The sequence below is a fragment of the Macrobrachium nipponense genome, chromosome 20 (assembly GCF_015104395.2).
Source record: "Macrobrachium nipponense isolate FS-2020 chromosome 20, ASM1510439v2, whole genome shotgun sequence".
Lineage (NCBI taxonomy): Eukaryota > Metazoa > Arthropoda > Malacostraca > Decapoda > Palaemonidae > Macrobrachium > Macrobrachium nipponense.
This window is the reverse complement of record NC_061089.1, coordinates 79,730,445-79,749,813: the sequence shown is the minus strand read 5'-3', so window position 1 is coordinate 79,749,813 and position 19,369 is coordinate 79,730,445. Positions and strand designations below refer to the sequence as shown.

Below are 19,369 nucleotides of genomic sequence, written 5' to 3'. Positions count from 1 at the left end.
CGATCAGCCCCACCCAGACGACGTTCACAGTGGCGGCAGACCCTTACCTACAGTGAGAGTTCGTAACCCTCCTCGGGAAAACGTTTTCTCCTGACGATACGTTTTCCCAGACTCTGAGAGGCCATCGCCGCAAGGCGATGGCTGCTCCTACTCTTCTCCAACTACTAGTTCCACTGGGAAGGCGAGCGAGTATCCAATTCCTCCCCCATTCCTCTCTCCTTACGGCTACGAGGGGGAAAAAAAGGGGAGGGATCCTACAGAGATTTCTCTGTAGGATTCCACGCTGGGGACTGCGCTACCGGGGGGACCTTCGGGTCCTACCTGACGTAAGCCCCGGTCGTTGAGGAGGGATCCTGCCCCATTCTCGATTTCTACGGGAATCGAGAGGACCACCAGCCGATATCGTTTGACGAATTCGGTGGGTTTCGCAGACTGCTTAGATTTCTACGGAATTTCTAGCGCATTCAGAGTGTTAGAGTTTCTTACGATCTCCAAACACTTAGGCGAAACCACGGTCCAAAGTGAGCGAGACGAGAATCCCCGATATGTTACACGATAATCGGGAACCTCGCCTATGCTCGAATTCCTGGAATTTCTAGCATTAGGAAGAAGACTGCTGCTGAAAGAAGACTATCTCACAATAGGCGACCAACCTGGAATAGAGAAGAACGGAGACGGGAAATATCCAGTTTTGCTTGAACTATCGTCTTAGTACAGGCAGTCCCCGGGGTTACGACGGGGGTTCCGTTCTTGAGGCGCGTCGTAAGCCGAAAATCGTCGTAAGCCGGAACGACACTTGGAAATATGCCTTAAACTAAGAAAAAGTTAGAGACCTTACCTGTGTGACATGCAATTAGATTACATGATGTGTAGTGTGGTTATTCCAATGGCAAAGGATGGTTCTTGAAGGTATAATTCTTTATTAAACTCTTGTGACACTAAAAAGCACAATGTACTACACTTAATCCTTAGGGTATACAACTAAACACATACACTACATATATTATGCATTGCACACTTCGTAGTAGTACGTAGTATTTGTTAGATCCTGGAGTACACTAAAATCCCAGTCTGGTAGCTCTGGAAGGTAAAAGTATAAACACAATTAGTACAAAATACTACACAAAGTCCTGAATACAATATGTAAATTATAGATATCAAGAGTAAAAGGTTAATGTATGTTAATGTTATGTTAATTAATTCCTTACTTTTAGTTTATAATTCCTTACTTTGAGTTATATCAAGAGTAAAAAAGTTAATGTATGTGAATTAATTCCTTACTTTTAGTTAAAGTTGTCCTGCTATGTAACCCTGGATGCACAAGTCTTATGTGGGGCCCATAGCCTACATCATTCAGGGGGTTCTGGAATGTACAAAAAATAATTAGTATGTCAGTAACGTACTCTATTCATAGTAAGTTACATACAGTAATATGCACCATACAGTGGTTTAATATCACATATATAACATGTATAAAACTTAGTTAATGTATGTTAATTAATTCCTTACCTTTAGTTTAAATTTTGCATTCATCGTAACCCTGGATGGACAAAGTCTTATGTGGCCCCATAGCCTACATCATTCAGGGGGTTCTGGAATGTACAAAAAATAATTTTGTCAGTAAGTACTCTATGCATAGTAAGTTACTACAGTAATATGCACCATACAGTGGTTTAATATCAACTGGTATGCATTATTGTAAATGATTGGTCTACACCCCCTGTTCAGCAGGGAGTGTTACATACCAATTCCATGAGGGACCTTGATCACTTATCCCATGTGAGAGATCTTGGTCACTTGTTAGTAATATAAAACTTACTTAAATGTATGTTAATTACTACTTTGTATAATTCCTTACCTTTATGTTATGTAGTAACCCTGGACAAAGTTTTATGTGGCCCCATAGCCTGCATCATGGAGGGGGTCCTGGTTTTCTGGAATGTACCAAAAAAGTATCAAAGTTAAGTCATGTTATGTATGTTTAGTAAGTTACATACAGTTAACCATACGTACAGTGGTTTATAACATGTACATATGTACATAATCAAACTTGGTTGGAAATTCCTGTAAAAAAAAGTTATGTACGTATGTAATATGTACTACTGTATGTAAAAACCTTACTGTTCATACTTTGTTACACTACATGTTACATGTGATACGTATACTTTCCTGAAGGGTTTTTTTCCTTTTTCCATCCAAAAATGGTGCTTCTACTTGTAGTAGTTATCCCTTGATGACACTTGTAGTAACAACCTGGAGTTGTGTGAAAATGTTGGTTCTGGAAGGAAAAAGTAACAAAATTAGTGTACAAAATATACACTACAGAAAGTTGTGAATGCATATGTTAATTACTGTAGATATATCAAGAGTACTAAAAGAGTTAATGTATGTTAATTAATTCCTTACCTTTAGTTTATATTTTGCATTCATCGTAACCCTGGATGGACAAAGTCTTATGTGGCCCCATAGCCTACATCATTCAGGGGGTTCTGGAATGTACAAAAAATAATTAGTATGTCAGTAAGTACTCTATGCATAGTAAGTTACATACAGTAATATGCACCATACAGTGGTTTAATATCACATATAACATGTAGTATAAAAACTTAATTTAGAAATTCCTTACATAACTTACCAACTTTTAGTGAGTCTCAAAGCTGTTACCTAGGTTGTGGGAGATGGAGGTGGAGGTGTAGAGCATTCATGATAAGGATGCATTCCAAACCTAACTTCAGTGTGCTTTATCACAGATAACAGGCTAGGATGATGGGCAGTCTGGAATGAAGAATTAATATTAAAGAACAGTATGTAACCACTTAGGTGTACAAAATTTATTGTACGTATGCAAACATTAAACACAACTGAGAATTCCTTACCTCCAGCAAAATGAAGACATGTAGGCTATGTAGAGGTCTGGTTTATGTAAGTCACAGGTGCATGCCAATCTGGAATGATAATGTAATAGTACATATGATTATAGTATGTATGTTACATACATAACATGGTTATTACATATGTAAATATTTAAAACATTAATAAAAAAAAATGTCCTTACCAAATTCTAGTGGTTGGCTTGCTTACTGGGATGGTCATATGGTACATGAGAGTGGGTGGCTGGGCTATGGAGTGGGATGGGCAGGTGCTTGGGAGTCTGGAATGATAAAAAATATATAAAATGATAGTTACTACTACTGTAACTACTGCACATGTTATTACTGTTTGACATATGTAGTGTGTAATACGTATGTTCAATTATTAAAAAAATGGAAGAAGAATTCTTTTACCTGAAGGAATGGGAGAGGTGATACTACTCGTATCAAACCTGATTTGGGCTCTGGGGAGGTGATACTTGTATCAACTGATGAGGGAACATCTACATCTGGAAAGAATGATAGGGTACATAAATATATTATAAGGTGGATGTAATTGTAGCATATGTACACTTTTAATAAAATTTCTATTAGCAATTTATAAAACATTTTATACAAATTTGTTAAGGATTCTTACCTGATGTATAGGGCGAGGCATCAAAACCATGGAAAGGCTCAGGGTCATCTGGGTCACTGTCACTATCAAAGGGGTCTGAAATGGAAAAAAAAAAAAAATAATAAGGTTATGCAACATCAAACACATTGTACCACTATGTAAGTTAGTGTACGTATGTATGTAGGGTGTAAACAATTTCCAACATGAAAATGAGAAAAATGAAATTGCTTACCTGATTGTACACGTGCAGGTGGGCGGGCTGATACAGAGGGTCCAGGTACAGGGGGATCTGGAACTGTCACAGGTAGTACAGGGAGATCTGGAACTGTCACAGGTAGTACAGGGAGATCTGGAACTGTCACAGGTAGTACAGGGGGATCTGGAACTGTCACCACTTCTGCAATAAAATTACAAATGATGAAAATTAATGAAGTTACAATTTACTCTTACATTTAGTTGTTACATTAAAAAATTAACACATTTTAATATGTACACTATGTAAACACATAATTAGTAAAACAGTTCAGAATTCCTTACCAGGACTAGGAGTGGGAGGTGGTGGTACTGGAGACTTGTGAAAGAAAGTGTCAAGCCTGGACTGCACACTTCTCTTCGTCTGCTTCTCCTTCAGGGTCTCCTTGTAGAAAGTCACCAAATCCATGATTCCTCTCTTGATTTTGTCAAACCTAGAAACGTTAGGGTCTTCTGCCTCAAAAGAAGCCAAGGCTCTCTCCAGATGAGTAAAACCCTCTGACAGCCTTTCACAGTTAATGACCTGGGTTTTGGCTCTGGTGCCGCCTCCTCTTCCTCAATCATTTGTTGTTCAAGTTCTAGTAAGTCCTCTGCAGACAATTCCTCTCCATGGGAAGCCAGCAAGCTCTTGTTACATATCAGGTTCAAGATCTAGTTGCAGCCTCTTGCTTAGCCCTACGATCTTCCTCGTCACAGTCTCGACGTCTTCTGCCTGGTCAAAGCCTTCAAAACTGTGCACAAACTGTGGACACAGTTTCCTCCAGGCCCCATTTAAAGTGGTCGTCTTCACCTCGTCCCAAGCACTTGCAATGTTCTTCACTGCATCTGCAATGTTGTAGCCCTTCCAGAATTGCTTCAGTGTCAACTCCTTGTTAGCTTCTATGGCCCTCAAAGCAAAACGTATGGTCCTTCTAAGGTAGTAAGCCTTGAAATTTGCTATTACTACTCTGGTCCATTGGCTGTATCAGCGATGTGGTATTGGGTGGGAGGTACACCACCTTCACATTAGGATGCATGTCGCTCAAATTTGAAGGGTGACCAGGGGCATTGTCCAGGACTAAGAGGGCCTTAAAAGGCAGACCCTTCGAAGTCAAATACCGCTCCACTGCTGGCACGAAAATGGTCATTGAACCAATCTTCGAAGACCATTAAGGTAACCCACGCCTTCTTGTTAGATTTCCAAATCACAGGGAGTTGACTCTTGAAAATGCCCTTGAAAGCCCTGGGATTCTCGGCCAAATACACCAGCAAGGGCGGTTCAGTTTCAAATCACCACTTGCATTGGCCCCAAACAGCAAAGTCAGTCGCTCCTTTCCAGCTTTATGGCCAGGTGCTGACTTCTCCTCCTTGGAAAGGTACGTTCGATTTGGCATTCTTTTCCAAAATAATCCAGTCTCATCCACATTAAAGACTTGGTCAGCCGTGTAACCACCATCCTTAATTATCTCAGCCAAACCACCTGGAAAACTTTCTGCTGCTTCGCTATCAGCACTAGCAGCTTCACCTTGCAGCTTCACATTATGCAAATTTGCACGAGCCTTAAAACGGTTAAACCAACCTCTACTCGCGGAAAATTCACCACCAGCACTGCCTTCGCCAAACTTTTTCACTACTGCCTCATGCAGCGCTCTAGCCTTCTCCTGGATCACACTTAAGCTCACCGGAACACGTCGCCTGGTTTCTGGTCCTCCAGCCAGATCATGAGCAATTTCTCCATTTCAACAATGCTCTGGCTATGTTGCTTCTCGTTTATCACCGTTGACTTCATCGGTGCAGCATCCTTAACGTGCTTCAGAATACGTTCCTATCCTTCACAATGGTTACCACCGTGGTCCTGCTCAAGCCTAAAGAACGGCCTATTTCGGTGTTAGTTTCTCCCTTCTCCGAACGCTTTATCACGTCATATTTGACCTCCATCGTGATGACCTTCCTCTTCTTGGATGAACTATCATCGGAGGAAGTACTTTGGCGTTTAGGAGCCATTGTAAATTAGCGAAAATGGCAAGGAATTTCAGCAACGTCTCAGCACACAACCTAGTGGGAATGCAGGCAGGCACGCGATTGAAGTGGCGTCCTTTCGTATTGTTACGCTTGGCGTCCTCGACCGTCCGAGGTCGTTGTTCGGTCAATTTACCATACAGTTTAATAGCGTTAATTAATTTATGCACCTCCGCTCAAAAACTAGTTCTGCATATGAGGTATCGTTAAAAAGCATAACAAAACGTCGTAACCTTGGAATTTGTGTTGTAATCTAACCAGAAACTTAGTTTTTTTAATTATGTACTGGAAACAAGCAATGATTTTTCATTATATTTGCGCTTTTGGACTGTTTTAAACTGCGCATCCCAAGCTAGTGTATTCATTCGCCCGCAAACTAGTTCCGCATATGCGGCGTCAGTAAAAAAATTCAAAAAATACGAAAAAAAAAAGTGTCAAAAATCATCATAACCTCAAAATTTTTGTTGTAATGTAACCAAAAACATATTTTTATTATGTACTGTGCTAAACTATAAAGGATTTTTATCATAGCATGCGTTTTTTAAAAGCGTCGTTAACTCGGAGCGTCGGAAGCGTCAGCGTCGTAACCTCGGAACAAGCGTCGTAACCCAGGACGGAATTTCCATTGAATATTTAAGAAAAAGCGTCGTAACCTCGGAACGTCGTAAGCCGGAACCGTCGTAACCCGAGGACCGCCTGTATTCTGTTCACCATTGAAGCTTTCCTTCGAGGAAGACTTCTTCACTCTCTTTGATAGAGACCGAAGGTGGTCGATCTCCAATCCTTATTTTGTTTTCTTGAAGGAAAGAATTTAGGATGGAGATCGTTGTTCAGAATCCTACAAATATACTACGTATATTAACCTCGCGACATGATTCTGCTAAGCAGTTGAATGGTCCGAGGGGTAGGCGCATATCCTGGTTATTCTACGGATTGCGACTTAGACGAAAAGTATTCTAATTGAACTGCAACTCGGGGTTGCCTGCAACCTCCCAGGAGTTTCCAGTTTCAATTTTATATACTTATGGTGTTGTCACAACAACGCCATTTAAGCTTTTATATTTACCGAAATTCGTTTCGCATAAATATAATTGCTCGAGCATATCTTTTTATGCTCGGTGGTTCTAGCCGAACGCATTCCTTCGTGGAAAGGATTACTTGGCAACTCAGGATGACCGACGTCAGCGACAGCTACTGCGTATTGAATTGCCCGAGGCATTTCAGTACCAGCTGCCGCTTTGAGATGGACGGTTGGTTATGTCTTTCTCACCTGCTTTGATTGAATACCAACCGTATCTCTGCCCAACAATCACGGACTTAAGTCTCTGATTAACGGGGATTCTCGCATACATGAATGACCATCTACTGCTGTGACGCTAGTATTCATCGTCTTCGGTATTGCGAGAATTTTAAACAGAGATATCTATTCGACTCTCATCTTTCTATTTACCGCACGGTAACAGAATTCTGTAATAGTCTCTTGCTGCATCGTATCTCGATAATGCGAATGATTTTTTGCGGAATCTGAGTTTGTCCTCAAAATATCTTGTATTCGGAGGTGTGCAATTGTTCATTGTTCACCCCGGATTAGCAGATGTATTGAAAGACATCGCCTACTCCCACACCTGCCAGCTCTACTTCCAAACGTTCAGCCCATGAGAAGCAGTTCTTCAAGCGGCTCTCCCCTGTGTTTCATTACTGAAGAACGCCCCGCTTTCATTGCACAACGGACAGCAATGAAATGGCGGTTAGCGTTTTCAGTCATTTTGTAAGCACAGGTTTAGAATCTTGAGATTCCTTCTCTCGATTCAGCTGGAAGACGTAGGTTGCATTCATTGCCTACCTTCGTCTTCAACGTCACATAGTGTTGTTTCTCCTTAAGCTGAGATTCAACGTCTATGAGATTTTCTTGCCATCAGGGACCTCGGTCTTTTGAAGGCAATTGACTTTCGCCTTTTGAGCTTATGCATTAAGAGAATCATCGCTGCGCCGTCCGGCATTGGTGACTAACAAATATTTTATTTGTTTGGTCTCTCAGCATAACTCTTTAAAGGGCGAAGGTCACGTGACTTACCCGGATGCTTGGACAACTTGCCTCTACTGATTCCGAACCAGTCAGTCGGCAGCTGTCAGAGCACCCGAGTCAGTTACGAACTATGCTGTGGACTTAGTTCGGTTGTTCCAGAGCAATCATTACTTCGTCTTAATAGCTTGTCAGTATGAGTACTGTACATAACCAAAGTCGAGAAGAGGGATAGGACATACGACTATTCCCTTCTTTTCGTCTTAGGTAACTGCATGACTTCTCTTGAGAAGTCAAGCACAAAGGGATGGGGATTTGTGACGCTCGATTTCGTATCGATCTTCGTAGCGAAGACTCAGAACCCTTCGGTAACTGACGATTGGTTGTTCGAGTCCTTCACAATACCCTCCCTAATGGACTTCACCGCCTCCGATACGAAGGCTATGCTGCTTTGTCCTGTGAAGGCGCGACGGAGCTGTCAGAAGAAACTCGACACCCAGGATGAGTGTGGACGCCTCTTCATCATTCTCTCTCGTTCCGCAAGAACTTCTCAATGGCGCAGGTAATGAAGGCAGGCGCCTGGTCCAACCGGACTGCATGCACCTCCTTCTACCTTCAGGATATTGCCCACAGTTCCTTGGATCTTTTTCCTTGGGAACCGTGGTGGTTGCTCAACACGTTGTGTAGTTAACCCAGACCCTCGCAGGCTGAACAGCATCGAGTCCTTGTGTGACTGTAAGAATGGATGAGGAATGAGAGTGTGACTGGCTCCTCTTCCCATCTTTTTTTTCCCTCTACCTCTGGGTAAGAGGGACACGGTCGTCACCCTGCTGGGTAAGGACGAGATTGCAGGTGAGCTACTCAATAGAGCACCATCCTATCCCTTTCAGTAGGGATAGGAGTAAATATCCACACTTCCTCCAACAAGGGGGAGGAAGTGGATGCCAATTTGAGACAACCCATCATTTTATGATTGTCTCTTGCAAACAGGAACAAGTTCTTGCTTGCTGGTACGAAGAGATACGCTTGCCTCTCTCTTAGTACTTGGCCCAGAGGTCTGACCATTGATCCTGCGGTGCACACCCCGATCAATCGGACAGAGGTTTGGATCCCTCCCTTGCTCTTACGACCAGGGAGGCACTCCAGGGTTGGACGAACACCAGTCTGTTCACCAAAAAGACTCAGATTCCTCCCACTAAGAAGTGAGTCTTCCTATTGTTAAAGGCCGACCTGAGGGTTGTATTACGTATCGGAACAAATGACAATTTGTCGAAAATTGCATTTTTCCTAACTATACAAACCTGAGGTCCTTTACATATAGTCCCACCTCATGCCACCCCTCACTCTGCAACTTTTTGCATGGGCCTAAAGCAAAAGTGATTCTTCACCTCTCGGGCGCGCGGGCGCGCGCACGATCGGACAAGCAGTTAACTACCGTTCTCCCCTTGTTCGAAGCTTACGACCGTCCCAGCTGCTGCTAGTTACCTTCCTATTGTTAAAGGACCTCAGGTTTGTATAGTTAGGAAAAATGCAATTTTCGACAAATTGTCATTTTGTGGTTGTTTGCTAAGAGTTTGGGGATGACTCTTAGCAATCTTAGAACTAACACGGGTTAGGATCGGGTGATCGGGATCGGTTGTGTGCTCCTTAAAGAAGGCGTGTTGTCATATAAGCGGATTAGCACCCCTTGACAAACGCCAGTTAGGCTCTGCCGAGTAAGTGGATAAGACCCCATCGACAGACCAGCAAGAACTCTTGGCCACAGATCACTATCTCGCTAAGGCTCTTGAGATGAAGCAGACTCCTGGGCAGTAGCCACGAAGTCTTCCATCTAATAAGGTAGGAACTAAGGTTTATTTATACCTACAACATATGTTGTTTACCTGTCTAGTCAGTTAGTTAGCTGTCTCTTGCCCTCCACCAAAGGGTGTCAATCAGCTATGTATATATCTGACAGGTAAGTTGAATGTATGAAAATGATATTGTTATGATACAATAAAGTTTCATACATACTTACCTGGCAGATATATACAATTGAAGACCCACCCAGCCTCCCCGCAGGAGACAGGTGAAAGAGAGAATCTGATTAGAAAACGGGAATAGTTCCTAGTCCTGCTACCCAGAGCAGGGCGGTAGATCACCTGACCTACCTGTAGTGAGTGCCGCGAAATTTGAATTTCTGTCGGGGACGACGGAGTCGATAGCTATGTATATATCTGCCAGGTAAGTATGTATGAAACTTTATTGTATCATAACAATATCATTTTTCTGATAAATGGCAGTCTTAGTGGGAATTATGATGGAGTCCCTTTGTAAAGATGTACTCCATTGACAAAAATACACAAATTTCCTTGGAGTGTACCTCCTTTGGTGCAGTTTCAGAGATGGCCAAAACAATATAATGCTAATTCCCAGGTGTGTTTCAGGCATTCAGAGTTTAACCCTCTTACGCCGACTGGACATATTTTACGTCAACATTTTTTGTCTCCCGTGTGCCGACTGGACGTATTTCATGTCGACTTACAAAAGTTTTTTTTAAAATTCGCGGAAAAATATTTATAGGCCTACCAGCCTAAAACTTTTGAATCACGCGCCTTGGGGGATGCTGGGAGCTCACGGATCAAGGTGTTGTTTTGTTTACAATCGTTACGCAGGCGTGCAAGCGCGATTTTCTTTCTTGTGCCACATCTCGGAAATTATTTCGTCACTTTGACATAATTTTTGTACCATTGTAAATTAGCCGTTACATAAAGTATTACATATGAAAATGTGCGCATTTTTATGTAGAATACAACAATAAAATACTCATGATTGTAGCTTTTATCAGTTTTGAGATATTTTCATATAAATAACGATAATTGCCAAAATTTCAACCTTCGGTCAACTTTGACTCTACCGAAATGGTCGAAAAACGCAATTGTAAGCTAAAACGCTTATATTCTAGTAATATTCAATCATTTCCCTTAATTTTGCAACTAATTGGAAGTCTCTAGCACAATATTTCGATTTATGGTGAATTTATGAAAAAACTTTTTCCTTACGTCCGCGCGGTAACTCTTCCGAAAAAAATCATACATGCGATTGTGGTAATGTTTGCACCATTTTAAAATTAGCCGTTATATAAAGTTTTATATATGGAAATGTGTGCAATTTCATGCACAATATATCTAAAAACAACCCATGGTTGTAGCTTTTATCAGTTTTGAGATATTTTCATATAAATAACGATAATTGCCAAAATTTCAACCTTCGGTCAACTTTGACTCTACCAAAATGGTCGTAAAACGCAATTGTAAGCTAAAACGCTTATAATCTAGTAATATTCAAGCATTTACCTTCATTTTGCAACAAATTGGAAGTCTCTAGCACAATATTTCGATTTATGGTGAATTTATGAAAAAATTAACATTTTCTTTACGTCCGCACGGTAACTCTTCCGAAAAAATCATACGTGCTATTGTGGTAATGTTGGCACCATTCTAAATTAGCCGTTACATAAAGTTTTATATATGAAAATGTGCGCAATTTCATGTAGAATACGACTAAAAATAATTGAAGGTTGTAGCTTTTCTCATTTTTGAAATATTTGCATATAAATCATGATAAATAGAAAAAAACTACGTTCGGTCAACTTTGACTCTACCGAAATGGTCGAAAAACACAATTGTAAGCTAAAACTCTTACAGTCTAGTAATATTCAGTCATTTATCTTCATCTTGAAACATATTCGAAGTCTCTAGCAAAATATTTAGATTTATGGTGAATTTAAAAAAAAATCTTTCCTTCCCTCTGCGCGCGGATTCTCCGCCACAAATCTCCGAAATACGTACGTCCCATTCTCGGAATATTTGCTCCGTTTCATATTAGGCATTTCATAGAGTTTTATATATGAAAATGTGCGCAATTTTATGTAGAATAAAACGAAAAATATTTGAAGGTTGTAGCTTTTCTTATTTCTGAAATAATTGCATATAAAAAATATATATATAAAAATTTGACATTCGGTCAACTTTAACTCGTCAGATATGGTCGAAAACTGCAATTGTAAGCTAATACTCTTACAGTATAGTAATATTCAATCATTTGTCTTCATTTTGAAAGAAATTAAAAGTCTCTAGGACAATATTTAGATTTATGGTGAATTTAAAAAAAAAATATTTGTATACGTCCGCTCGTTACGAATTCATGCATTATTTTGTGATAATATTTTCTCTGTGTTGCTTTTATCGTTTTACAATGTGTTATATACCAAAATGATCGCAATTTAGTGTACATTACAACAAAAAAAAAGTAACTTGTTACCTTTAACCGTTTTGCGCACAGCGCAATTTGAATACAATTATATATGAAATTTCGTTTTTGCGCTATCATATATTGCATTATTTATATATGATAATGATCATTTTTTTCATTTCTGATGGTTGCATACTAAACTTCAGGCAATGACAAAAAAAGGAGCCAAAAATGAACTCTTAATCTTGAAAACTAAGCGCGCTGTGATTTTTTGAAAAAAAATATTTTTTCCGCTTCCACGCTCACTCCGAAACCCCTCTGGCACACGGGAGACAATTTTTTATTTATTGCTCCGGCGTAAGAGGGTTAATTGGTAAATCCCTAAACGGGCTGCAACACTATACTTGCTAATGGTTGCCTTTCTGTGGAACCCATAACTCAATTGTCTGCTAACTAGTGCTCCACAAATCTTAGGTAGAGCTCTTCGAATGATTCGTGCATTCGTAGCTTTAATGTCTTTTTGGTCAGGTATGTATTTCTAATCGTAGATTTAAAGCTAGCCTGTAGTCAGTTTGACATTTTTTAAGGGTGATTCAGTGTTTTTTATTCCTGTTGAATTTGTCAGATGAGATTCCAGCTTAGGGACATGCCTGGATCTTTCTGTAATGTGGGAGCTTGTGCTGGATAGTGATTTTAATAATTTTATATAAATATGAGCATCCTTGTCCAGTTTAATGAAGATTGGATGGGTGAGTAATGTCTCATTACAGTAATAGAGAAATCTCTACAAAGGCATTGTGATTTCAGTAGAACTGAAAAGATTTCTAATATTTTCTGATGTTAAGAAGGTTCCCTGTATCAGCATAAATGTGCAGAGTTACAAGCTTTAAGAGCAGAAACAATTATCTAATTTAAACTCGGGAATTGTGATGAATGTTCCACGATTTTGGATGAGGGTTCAGCATTGACTGCTGACGCCTTTTCTCTGCATATATTGCTGATCCTTATACCCTTAATCTCAGCTTTTGGTGCTCAGGATTAAACTCTTTCAAGCAGTCTGGAACTGTTTTAACTAATTACCTCTCTGACCATGGTAAGATGTGTTAGTTACACTGTGCTCACTCTTGAAAGTATTCCACTCTGTTAAATAACAGGATATTCAAGTTCTTGTCTTATCTAATTAATTGTGACCATGAAGTTTTACCCCTTTTAGGCGGAGTTGGTTATCTCTGGAGGATAGTATTAGCATCTTAACTGTGTCAGACCAATATTGGGAATGGGGGTAAACATGTTAATCTTGTCCTCTTCATCTGACTCATATTTTATTTACCTCAAAATCATAGCACCTGTAGTATGCAATCCTTGCATGGCTGATGGCATCTTTGACTTTTTCATTTTTTTATCAGATATTTTATGGCCATATTACAGTGTCAGCCTAGTTTTTTACCTCTTAACAATGCAAATATTTTCTGGCTTCCTGGCCTGATTCACTCAGGTTACCTACCTCGTGGTCTGGGGATTAGTTGTCTTACTTCAGTAGGGAAGGTCTTTCCTCACAAATAGTTACTTTGATGAAGTTTGGTTAAACTAATTACATTGTTTTCATACTAGAATTTTATCACTTTACACAGTAAAAAGGGCCCACCTCCTGATCTCATATTTCATTTGGACAACACAGAATGACTTAACTACCACTATTACCACTACAGAACCACTCCCCACTATTACGACTCCAGAACCACTCCCCAGAGGGATACATGGTCAAGTAAGGGGTTCTTCTTTTCCCCCTTTTGTGTCCAGGGACCTGCTGACTGCAGGGTTAGGGATATGTAAACTAAAGGATTTATGTAACAAAAAAGGTTGTAGGATCAAAAATATCATATCAATTACTAAGCTGATGGATTTACTTTATCTCTCAATTTTGGAAGTGAAAAGTACTATCAGTTAAAGTTCATAATCTTAAGTTATGAATGTAGCTTTCATATACTTTTCCCTTAAAAACTGGCTAATTTAGTACAAAAGTATTAAACTACAGTATGTACTGCAATACATTAGTTGAAGAACTGCTTAATTTAACTGTACATATTTTATTTGAAAGGAAGAGCCTGTTTTTTTTTTTAGCTTACCTTTTAAGTTGCATCTCTTAGTTGAATTTTTATATTTGCTTTTGTAGACCCTTGCCATATTGATATTTAAGCGTTTGAGAAATTACTGTTAATGTTTTTTAAAACTGCTTGTAACTGTCCTGACCCAAAATGGTGGTGAGAAGGAAGATTATGCATCAGTCCATATACATAATAAGCTCCAGTCTCTATTAAATTTCTCAGAAAGAATAGCTTTTGGGCATGTATTTGATAGTTTTTCTAATACGTAATTAACGTCGCTTATAGATGCAGTGCGAACATATTTTTATAGAAGTTACGTGAAAAGTAAATGTACCATTTAATTTTTTCATTCTGAAATTTAAAATTGCTCCAAACCTAGCAAAACTATTGAGAATCTTTTATCAACCTTGGAGTGGAGTAGTACCTCAATGTACACAAGTTGAATTTAAATCCATGTATTAGTTGACTGTAAGTAGATAATAGTGAGTGACAAAGAAAATTGCTTCAAAGGCATTTCAGAGGAAATAGTAAATGCGTAGTAGTTAGTTTGCACATGAACAGGAAGGAGAGCGTAATTTGAGTTAAAATTAGGAAGTAAGCTCTCTCTCTCTCTCTCTCTCTCTCTCTCTCTCTCTCTCTCTCTCTCTCTCTCTCTCTCTCTCTCTCTCTCTCTCTCATCACACTTTGTACATTTTTTGTTAGCATGTACCATTGTCATAATAACACAGGGAATTAATGACTTGTATAATACATATTTGTTTTAGGGATATGTATCCTCAACCCTGCATGTTTGTTAGATAATATTTATTTCTGGGCTGAGGATCATGTACATTATTTAGTGTGTAATGATTGAGTTTTAAATTTGATTTTGATGTGACAATGATGTACATAGTTGTTTTTAAGCACAACAGCTTATACTGTGCACAAAAATTGACAAAGTTCAGATGAATGCCAATATGAGAGTTTTTCATATATAGACACTTACTGATGATCATACTAAAGCTTACTGGAGATGAATCTGGATCAGCATCATATTGTTATTATAAAGGATTAGTTTGTCCAAACCTCTGAGACTAATAAATGCTCTTCCCAGGCTGGTTTTTTGCTTATCTCATATGCAGTGGAATAAGTATGTTTTTCTCTTTGAAGATTCCAGAGGTAGAGAAAATCCTGCAAAAATTTGCAAAGTCAGTAGATCTGATTTAAAGAGGTCAGCTATGAAACATATCTGTAGCATAATACTGTAACATTACCACAGTGGAACTTCCATCAGAATCAGTTATAAGATTGCTTTCTATTAAAGGAGAAGTATTTATTAATTGATAAAAGTATAATTTTAGTGGCAACCAGCAAGGCATTCTTTAAATAAGAAAGCACTTATAAGAGTTCAGATTAGTTCTGTAAAGCTCTTGATCAAGTTGAAAATAAAAATAAGTAGATGTTTATCACAACAGATTAATTTTTTTGTTGGTTTCCAAAAGTAGATACTTCATTTATAAACATAGTTTGTGTATAACTTGGTAATTACAGTACATATAATGCCATGAACAGGATAGTTTTTCACATAGTCTCTTCATCCCCAGATGCATTATGTCTGCCTCTTTCTTTTGCTCCTCTTTATACATATTTTCCAACTTCTTAATTTTTTCACATTTTTAGGTCTCGTGTAAAAACGAATTCTTTAGTTCTAGTGAAAATCCAGGAATGTTAGACAGTGAACAATCTTTGACATAAAAATCCACAATTATATAGTAGAGTATATATTACTATGTAAAACAAACAGTCTTTTGTCCTCATCAGTGTAACTAGACCATTAAGTTTATATTCTTTACTCCTTCTTAGTATTATTAAGGACAGTTAGTTATGAAATTGGGAAGTCCCCAAATGATTCTGAATGGAGTGTGTGGAATAAGTGACGGTAACTTCATGCTACCAATAACTTCAATCCACCTTAAATTTGTTAATTTATATTCCTTAGAATGTTGCCACTAAGAATATGTAGATAATTATAGCATTATAAATACTGATTTATTGTCTCTTAGCTTATGAATCTTCTCAGTCCTTTAATTTGTGCCACACATTGCATCTAGTATGTATGGTAGTCTGCAATTTTCTTAGTGCTTTCTGTAAAAAGTTTATCACTCAAGGTAAATATGTATTTGCATAAGGATGTTTTCGTACATATTGTCCAATGCAATCTTATAGTACTCCTTCATCCTTTTTGACACTTGACCAAAGATGATATGAAGCATCCTAAAGATAATCATCTTTGTCAGTCAGCAAATTAGATAATATGAAAATCATATGGTGAGGGTCTCTTGTTAATTATCTTATTTGTTTTTTAAACTTTTATTTGGTTATACCACAGCTAACTACAGCCTGTTGCAGGATTTAGACTGGGGTAAGTATTGTTAGACAACTTACCAAGTTGGGAAAGCAGGTGTTGTGTGTAGCTTTGTTGATAAATGCTAAGGTGCTTTCAGGTGGTGGATTGTTATGTCTTCTTTGAAATATTTGTTCACCAGCATTGTGTACATAGTGTGCTACCATCCCATTTCAGTGCATTTATTCATTTTCAATCCACTTGAGTGATGAATGTCACTCCTGTTAAGGGTTCAATGGTTAAATTACATACTTCCTGCCATTCTGTATTTTGAATGTTGACCATCTAAGTAAAACAGCATAGAGATCCTGTGTAAATTATTGTATTCGCAGGTAAACTTTATAACTTGTGTTGAAAGTTGGGTTCTCTCATTATTACAATTGTTTAATAACATTGAGTAGAAATAAATTTTTGATTGGAAGTTTATAAGGAATCAATAATTTTGCAAGGTTATTGAGAATAATCTCAACCCTTTTAAGTTTATAGTACTGTTGACATTTTTTTGCCTGCAGAATTCATTTAGCTGAAAAACTTAAAAGATTTCCATTAATCAGGTGCATATACAGGCAGTCCCCGGTTATCGGCGATCTGATTTTATGGTGCTTCGGTGCTGAAATGCACCAATTTCAAGTTATCGGTGCTGATAATAGAGTATGGCACCAACACATACCTAATAGAAGCGTCATTAACCAGTTATTGGTGCTGACAAGCAACGAAATCACCAATTTTAGGTTATCAGCAATATTTGTTCATCATCAAGCTGTTGGAATGGAACTCCCGCTTGTAATTGGCGACCGCCTATAATCCTGAGATGAAAAATACAGTTCCTCTAGTACTATATTTTCACATCTAAAAAAAAGTGATTGTATAATTATATCAATTCATTGTTTTATTGGATTGCTGTAATAAGTGCCCAAGTTTTCACGAATTTCACATTTCTGCATTTCATTTTATTGCAGACTCTTGCGACTTTTGTGGAACACATCATTCCACTTTTCGCAGGGAAAATTTCACTAATTTGCAGATTTTTTTTTGGTTGTATCTAAGATTATCACTAATTACTGTGTTTTTTCATTAAAATATGTATGGTACTATATGGAGAGAGAGTGACGACAAAAGAATTTTTTAATAAATTTGTAGGTGGTGAGGACTAACCATATTTTTTATGATAAATAAATGGTTTACCAAATAATAGGTACTAGTAATTGATTGAAAATAATAAGAAGAATGTAATAATACAGTGGAACCTTGGTTTTCATTCCAGAACCTCCCACGAAAACTGAAACGTACAAAATCCGAAACAATAATTCCCATAAGGAATAATGAAAATACAGTTAATGCATTCCAGACCCCCAAAAATATTAACAAAGAATACATTTTATGGGGAATAAACACAGGTTTAATAAAATGAATAATGAACATTAATCATCACTCTTACCTTTATGGAAAACACTTGGTAGTCTATGGAAGATGGAGAGGAGGGGAGGGGGAGGAGGAGGAGAGGTTATTGAATGGAAGTGGAATCTCCCTCCAGAAGTACTTCAGGTATCAAGGACCTATCTGGGGTTAATTCTCTTTGCTTTTTACTGGCACTATCTGGGGTTACTTCCCCTCTTCATTTTTTACTAGCACTAGTACCAGTTTGAGAGTTATTGGACTCCTGGTGAACAACAAAACTGTCCAGAGACATTTGTTTCTGGCATTTCTTTAAAATTTGCCAAAGTTAAACACGACTTTGTCATGAAACATGTTGTTGTCATGAAACATGTTGGACACACGGATTACAACTTCTTTGATGGGATGGTAATTCTCCACAAAATTTTTAAAATCCTTTCACTTTGCAAACGTGTCCTTAATGCCTGGAGTAGACACATTATGTATGCCCTTTAATTTTCTGAATTTTTCAAACCAGCCTCTGCTGGCCTTAAATTCATCAACAGCAGTGCTTGTTGTAGGCATTTTCTCACTGAGATCAGTATGCAACTTCCTCCAACACTTTGCCATGAGTTCTTTTGTAATTACTGGACACCATTTGGAATAAAGAAAATTATTAATAACCTGTGACTATACCTCAGACCAAAAATTAATCTGGGTTGTTGATTATGTAATTTATTAGGAGTAAACCATTTCATCACCTGTCAACTTCTTTTGTGAGCTCCTTTGAGGACAAACATCTGCTAAACTATTAAAAACAGGCTTTGATGTAGGAAAAATCTATTTTTGGTAGCTTCTTTGAATTTTCAAACCCTTCCATTTTCCCTGATGAAAAGGGATGGGACAAGGGGGAATATTTATCTTGGACAGACATGGCTTGTAATGAAGATGGCTGCTGACTTACGTTGTTGTCACATCTGTGTGGGTTTTAAACATCAATAAAATATTATGTGAGTAAAGGGATATTTTTTATTGAGGATGTCGTCTGAATTCCCTTTTGAGAGCTAATTAACATAATGGAATATGTAAATGGAAGTTGGAGAATAATAAAATTTTCAAGAATTAGTTAACCAGTCTCCATAGGAGAGAGAGACACTGTTTATGTTCACACGCAAAACTTTTCTTTAAACAGATGGCATGCAAAACATACTTATGTATTTTGCAGTTCCATTAAAATCAGTAATAAAAAGTACCAGGTATTTTAAGCAGTTTTGAACGTTAAGAGAATCTTGGTTTTTGGTTTTAAAATAAAAATTGAGGTGATATTATCAAGTAGTACTGTAATTGTACAAGAAGTGAAATATTATTGTTCATTCTGCTGTGCTGTATTCGTTTCATACATTTTTCTTAATTTTTCCTTGTTATGATGGCACTGAAATATTCAAGATGGTTGGCTTGCTTTTTCTCTTTTCTTGACCCTTACTGTCCCCATTGTGTCCTGTGTTTGTGAACTTC

The 19,369-nt window shown here is 38.2% G+C and overlaps 2 protein-coding genes across 5 annotated transcripts in view; one reads left to right on the top strand and one right to left on the bottom strand.

Annotated features, from left to right (window-relative positions):
* The window catches only part of LOC135195346 (dmX-like protein 2), a 572,993-nt gene that overhangs the window by 331,229 nt on the left and 222,395 nt on the right, over nucleotides 1-19,369 (top strand). For 3 of the 4 annotated variants that reach the window (XM_064221621.1, XM_064221608.1, XM_064221613.1), the window contains exon 40: nucleotides 16,466-16,498. The exons of the other annotated variant lie outside the window; for it this stretch is intronic. In XM_064221621.1, the coding sequence (XP_064077691.1) occupies nucleotides 16,466-16,498 (33 nt within the window). The remainder of the gene's footprint in view (nucleotides 1-16,465; nucleotides 16,499-19,369) is intronic. 4 annotated transcript variants of the gene reach the window in all.
* LOC135195374 (uncharacterized) lies at nucleotides 1,401-4,318 on the bottom strand. The gene is made up of 9 exons (XM_064221636.1): nucleotides 4,024-4,318; nucleotides 3,719-3,883; nucleotides 3,508-3,582; nucleotides 3,285-3,379; nucleotides 3,056-3,151; nucleotides 2,877-2,945; nucleotides 2,636-2,775; nucleotides 2,407-2,489; nucleotides 1,401-1,592 (listed from the first exon to the last, which is right to left on the bottom strand). The coding sequence occupies exons 1-5, from the start codon at nucleotides 4,145-4,147 to the stop codon at nucleotides 3,062-3,064; spliced, it is 549 nt and encodes a 182-aa protein (XP_064077706.1). The 5' UTR covers nucleotides 4,148-4,318; the 3' UTR covers nucleotides 1,401-1,592; nucleotides 2,407-2,489; nucleotides 2,636-2,775; nucleotides 2,877-2,945; nucleotides 3,056-3,061.